The 6389-nt window shown below is 40.8% G+C and overlaps 1 protein-coding gene across 1 annotated transcript in view; it reads right to left on the bottom strand.

Moving 5' to 3' along the window:
* The window catches only part of LOC106511423 (component of gems protein 1), a gene marked incomplete at its 5' end in the record, with an annotated part of 8295 nt that extends 1906 nt beyond the window's left edge, over positions 1 to 6389 (bottom strand). Inside the window, 1 exon segment of the mRNA XM_014000186.1 lies at positions 6040 to 6389. Coding sequence (XP_013855640.1) covers positions 6040 to 6389 — 350 coding nt within the window.

The raw sequence follows: 6389 nt of genomic DNA on the forward strand, positions 1-6389 counted from the left end.
CCTGGTTTCCTCTGATGCAGCCTGGTTTAACCTCTGATTCAGCCTGGTTTCCTCTGATGCAGCCTGGTTTAACCTCTGATGAAGCCTGGTTTAACCTCTGATGAAGCCTGGTTTAACCTCTGATGAAGCCTGGTTTAGCCTCTGATGCAGACTGGTTTAGCCTCTGATTCAGACTGGTTTAACCTCTGATTCAGTCTAGTTTAACCTCTGATTCAGCCTGGTTTAGCCTCTGATGCAGCCTGGTTTAGCCTCTGATTCAGACTGGTTTAGCCTCTGATGCAGCCTGGTTTAGCCTCTGATGCAGCCTGGTTTAGCCTCTGATGCGGACTGGTTTAGTCTCTGATGCGGACTGGTTTAGTCTCTGATGCGGACTGGTTTAGCCTCTGATTCAGCCTGGTTTAGCCTCTGATGCAGCCTGGTTTATCCTCTGATGCAGCCTGGTTTAGCCTCTGATGCAGCCTGGTTTAGCCTCTGATGCAGCCTGGTTTAACCTCTGATGCAGCCTGGTTTAGCCTCTGATGCAGCCTGGTTTAGCCTCTGATGCAGCCTGGTTTAGCCTCTGATTCAGACTGGTTTAACCTCTGATTCAGTCTAGTTTAACCTCTGATGCAGGCTGGTTTAGCCTCTGATGCAGCCTGGTTTAACCTCTGATGCAGGCTGGTTTAACCTCTGATGCAGCCTGGTTTAACCTCTGATGCAGCCTGGTTTAACCTCTGATGCAGCCTAGTTTAACCTCTGATGCAGCCTGGTTTAGCCTCTGATGCAGCCTAGTTTAGCCTCTGATGCAGCCTGGTTTAGCAGCTGCAACATGTCAACAGAAACAGTCTCAGGATAAGAAAAGAGTCGGTGCTGATGAGATAAAAACTGAATGAGGTCTTTCAGCTCCTTCACAGGATGAGCTGCAGTCCAGAGTTTAACAACAGGAGGAAACGAATGATCAGTTCAAACAGAAACATGTCAGCTGTTTGTTTCTGAACTATCCTCAAACCCACAGAAGCACATGTGGCGCGGCGGTTCTGCTGACTCAGCTCACTTTCACTCCAGTCACCATCGTCAGCACGGCGAGGACGAGACGCCAGCAGCTGTTTACAGCGAGAYRGTCAGAGACGGCACGGCTGAAAGTAAAACCCTGCTGACGCTGCAGATGAAACACTTCTGTTTGTGACATTTAAACACGCAGAAAGAAAGAAAGAGTCATGTTTTCAATCATTTTTATACTATATAAAGTGAGCAACTGAACTTTAAAAAGTGATTATTGTTCGACGTTATGACACCAGTTCAGAATAATATTTAAACTTGGAGACATATTTTAAGTCATTTTATTTGAAATATCCTCGTGAACACAACAAATCAACCTTAATAAAGAATAAAATAGAGAAAGCTGCTGCATTTACTCTTTTTAAATCTTTTAACTTCAGCAAAAATCAACTGTTTCCTTTTCTACTGGATTTAATGAAATGTTTGCATCCAGGTGATTTTCCTCRCAGATCAGAATCAAGGAAAAATGAATTCAGGTGATTTGTTTGGTCACGTCCTCGTCCTTTCCTTTYYGCTGCGTCATGCTTGATGTGAAATYACTCAGAAAGCAGAGGGCCCAGYTCTGCACCGGTGCACCGTGATCAGCCCCAGTGCATGCTGGGATTTCCTGGATCGCGTTCAGCGAGAGGCGGATCGTGTCGAGTGATTTCATAACGAATCAGCCGGATCAACACAGCTGTGACAGCTGGGGTTTTTATCAGCCYGTTACATCATTTAGAAGCCAGAGGTCATTTTTTCCCAGCTGCACCTGAATGCCACACGACTCAGGGATGAATGTGAGTCACGCTCAGCGGCTCCGCTCACAATCTGCTTCACTTTCAGGATGAGACGACAGTGGATCTGTGTCCATGACTCATCGCTGCGCCCCGGCCTGCAGTTCTGCAGCTCTGAAGCAGACTCTCTGAGCTGAGTCTGCAGCGACGCTCCGAACGGCAGCGTTACGAGCTCAGAGCTGAGGCTGAAACCCCGCTTGGCTGCTGGTGATCCGGCGCTCTCACCGGCAGCCAAGCRGGGTTTCAGCCAATCATCTCGCCTGGATGATTTAGRTCCAATAGGAGACAATACAGGAAAAATATATTTCAACTTGTAAAGTTCCAGTCCTGAAAAATAAAACTCCATGGTTGAATGCCTCTATAATACATCTCCTAAAGTTGAAAGCTTCTTCAATGAAAACTTACAGAATATCAAAACCTTCTGAAAATCGGTCTCGTTTAAACAGTTACCGAAATAAATGTGTTGCTGAATTACGCAAAGCCAAACAATATTTTAAAAATCAAATTATTTCAGCCAGTAAGAATCCAAAAATATTCTGGGAAACAATTAAGTCAGTGACAGGTGAAAGTAACAATAAAACATTTAATAACAATTCACAAATCTCAGTAAATGGACTTCTTGTTTCTGATCATGAAAAAATTGCTAACTTATTTAATGAATATTTTATTTCTTCAGTAAGGACATCGTTACTGGGACAAGCTAATAGTTTAAAGTTATTTAAATATCCTGACACTTCAAAGCAATTTTCATTTTCTGAAATTTCACAGAGTGATGTTTTGAATACACTCCAATCTCTAAATGGCTCGCATGCATTTGACAAATATAAGATAAATATGGATTTCTTGAAAATGCATGCCAACACTTTTTTACCATTGTTTCATCATTTGCTTAATTTATGTATTGTGCAGTCTATTTTCCCTGAAGCCTGGAAGTTTGCTCAGATTACTCCCATTTTTAAATCTGGTGATCCAACAGAAGTTTCAAACTATCGGCCAATTTCTGTTCAAACTATTTTTTCTAAGTTACTTGAAAAAACATTATTTAATCAACTACTTCAGCATCTAGAAGCTAATAATATGCTAAGCAATGGCCAACATGGTTTTTGCACGTCAAGGTCAACCATGTCTGCATTAATTTTATTCACTGAACAAATATGTGCTGCTCTGAACAAATGTCAAGTAACTGGTGCTGTATATATTGATTTTCGTAAAGCGTTTGACACAGTTGATCATTATACTCTCTTACAARAGTTGATTTCTTTTCAACTTTCATCATCTGCAATACAAATGTTTTCCTCTTATTTGACTGACAGGTGTCAGGTTGTGAAACATGGAAGCTCTGTGTCCGGGTCTCTGCCCTGTTCCGTGGGAGTTCCKCAGGGTAGCATACTGGGCCCATTGCTTTTCCTATTATACATAAATGACCTTCCAAAAATATTGAAGTATTCAAATATTTTAATGTATGCTGATGATACTGTTCTTTTTTGTCTGATTTCAATATTGAATCTATTAATAGTCAGTTACAAGCAGATCTTCAGACATTTCATGGTTGGCTTCAAGATAATCTTTTGTCAATTAATGTTAAAAAAAACTGTGTGCATGTATTTTTCCTCACCCAGGAGACATTTCAATTTAACAAATCAACTCACTTTTTTAAACAAACCCCTTGATATTGTCACTACCTACAAATATTTTGGAATTACTTTGGATTCTCATTTGACTTATCGTGATCATGTACAAGTCTTAACCACTAAGTTGAAACAGAAATTATACGTTTATTCAAAAATTAGATCCAATCTGACATCTTCTGTTTCAAATATCTATCTTCATGCCATTATACTCTCAACCATGTCGTACTGTTTACCTGTTTGGTCTCTTACAACAAATGAAATCTTAGAACCCATAGTTAGGCTCTACAACAGGGCCTACAAAATTCATAAAAAACTTCCTGGTTGGACTCATCACTGTACAGTTCTTTCATTGTCTGATGCYTTGACTTTTCAGAATTATGTTTTGTATAGTGGTATTCATTTATATTTTCAGATCTTCCAAGGTGCCAATTATGGAACTCTCTGTGCATTGTTGCCCAAATCAAATTCTGGAAGTAGTCATTCAACTAGATCTGTTACAAAAGGACAACTGATATTACCAACTTTTAAAAACTGTTACGGCCAGAGGTCTTTCTTCTATGTTTATACTAAAGCATGGAATGACATTCCTCAAAACATAAAGTCCATTTCAAAACTACAGCCCTTTAAGAAGAATCTTGTCTGCCATCTGCTGGAGACTTTTTGTTGTGCTCATATTTAGATGTCCTATTTTGCAAATGCTGCCTTCCTGAAATTTGGTATGCTTGTTTGTCTTTGTGTCTATGGTGTATAATGATGTGATTGTGATGCTGTATTTCTGAGTGTTTTATGCGCTGCAGAACAGGAACCTGCTGTAAAACAGCAATTATGCTGAGTCAGGCTTGATTTTTAATAATCTTTTCCTGTTAAATAAATAAATCAAATCAAACCGAGTGAAAAAAATGCAATCAGAGCAACAAAATAAAATTTAAAATTAAAAAAGAATAAAACAAAAAAAAGAGGAGCAGTCGGGTAAGTGGTTACCAAAGCCACTCGTGTCGTTTCTGCAGGAGGATCTTTTCCATAAAACCTCATTAAWTGTGTTCCAGCAACCATCAGATCTGCTGTGGGTCCGTCAAACCCCAGGCCTCCGCCTCGGCCGTAAACAGCTTTATGATAAGTCACGTTAAAGGAAAATAAAGCTTGCATTTCTTAAGCCAGCAATGATGAAGCAAAATAATAATAATAATAATAATAAAAACAAACAGGTCAAATTGAGCAGGAAGGTGCAAACATTGTGTAGAGTTGCACAAACCCTGTGAGAGAAGCTGCAACGTTAGAAGCTTTAAAGACGAGCACGGGATCAACTGAAACCAGACAGGCCTGGAACACCGCTCAAACCCACAGCAGGACAGGAAATAAACTCTTTTACTGACTTCATATTAATATAATAATATTTTTGAATATATGTTGTAAATAATGCAACTTTATCTGCATGAAGGTCTAATAAAAGAGATTAAAGTTCTTTAACTTCTTCCTTAAAGTGCCTGTGACGTCAAWTTTTTGTAATACATGTGAATGCATTTTTAGAAAGATGTCACTGAYAAAATATTGCAAAATAAATTTCATGTYGCTGAGATGAACAGTTGTTGAGATATTTGCCTGTAAAGTTACAGGAAGTGATGTMAAAGGGGAATGTCTGCACGTAAACAGAGCGATGCTACAAGAAGAATCGGATGGTTCTGTAGATTATTATGAGTCTCTATCAGAGATGAAGAGTCAGAGTTCAAATTATATTGTTTCAATAAACAAAAGACCAGAGAGTTTTATTTGTTAAAGTGTTCCCCTTTGATGTCACTTCCTGTTTCACTTTGAGCCAAATTCAAGAGAAACTAGAGAATTTGCATTTCCGGCGAAAATGCTAGTGTGAATGCCTCTTGCTGATAACTTTAGCTGAAGAACAGCTAAGAAACAAATTGATGATGTCAATGATGTCACTGATGAGGTCATTTACGTGACTGCTGATGTCACTGGTGACATCATCATAACCAAAATTGTAAAAATTGAAATTGTTAAAAAACTACAAAAATTTAAGATCCCAAAAATCACAGCCAGAATGTCCTGAAGGAGCTCAACATTTTGTTATGTGAATGGTTTAAGTAGCATAAAAACTATGGAAGGAGAAGTGGTCTAAATAATGTACCCATTCAAAGTCAATGGGAAAAAAACTTYGTAAAAATTGAAATTGCTAAAAAAGTATAAAAAGTTAAGTTACCAAAAGTCATAGCCAGAATGTCCTGAATGAGCCGAACATTTTGATATATGAATGGTTTAAATAGCACAAAAACTGTGGAAGGAGAAGCGATCCAAAAAACGTGCGGAAGAAACTGGAATAATAAAGAATAAAGAGAAACATGAAAACAATAGTGTGACTGCTGGAGGCGTTCACACAAATCTGCCAGTTATGAGACAAAACGTGTTGAATTGTGTGTATTTTTCTAACTTTCTTAAAAATAAAGATGTTTTCTTTGACTTTTTGTATTTGAATAGGCGTGTCACAGGCACTTTAAAGTATAAACCTGATCAGGCCAGCAGGTCTGGTTTGGGTCGGTCCCGTGCTCCTCCGGTTCTGTGGGGACTAAAAACCCGTGGGGACTCACGGTTTGTGGTGGAGCGTGTGGGCGTGGTGGTTGTTGGAGGCGTTGGTTCTGTGCAGGCGTTCCAGACGCTCCTTCTCCTTCTCCACGAAGTTGGTGTTGGTCCCGGTGCTGGTGGAGGGCGCCCGGGTCAGCCGGCTGTGGGCCCGCGGCGGGTCTCGGGGCGGGATCGGGGGCGGCGGCGGGGGCGGAGCCGGCGCCGACGGGGAGACCGGAGCGGGGATCTGGGTGGGCACGGAGACGGGGGCCGGGTTGGCTGAGGAGGAGGCGGGGGCGGGGACTGAAGCTGCAGCGGTGCTGTTGTAGGCGTGGTGCTGCTGCTGAGGATGATGATGATGATGATGGTGGTGGTG

The sequence above is a fragment of the Austrofundulus limnaeus genome, unplaced genomic scaffold (genome assembly GCF_001266775.1).
Source record: "Austrofundulus limnaeus strain Quisiro unplaced genomic scaffold, Austrofundulus_limnaeus-1.0 Scaffold2776, whole genome shotgun sequence".
In the NCBI taxonomy this organism is placed as follows: domain Eukaryota; kingdom Metazoa; phylum Chordata; class Actinopteri; order Cyprinodontiformes; family Rivulidae; genus Austrofundulus; species Austrofundulus limnaeus.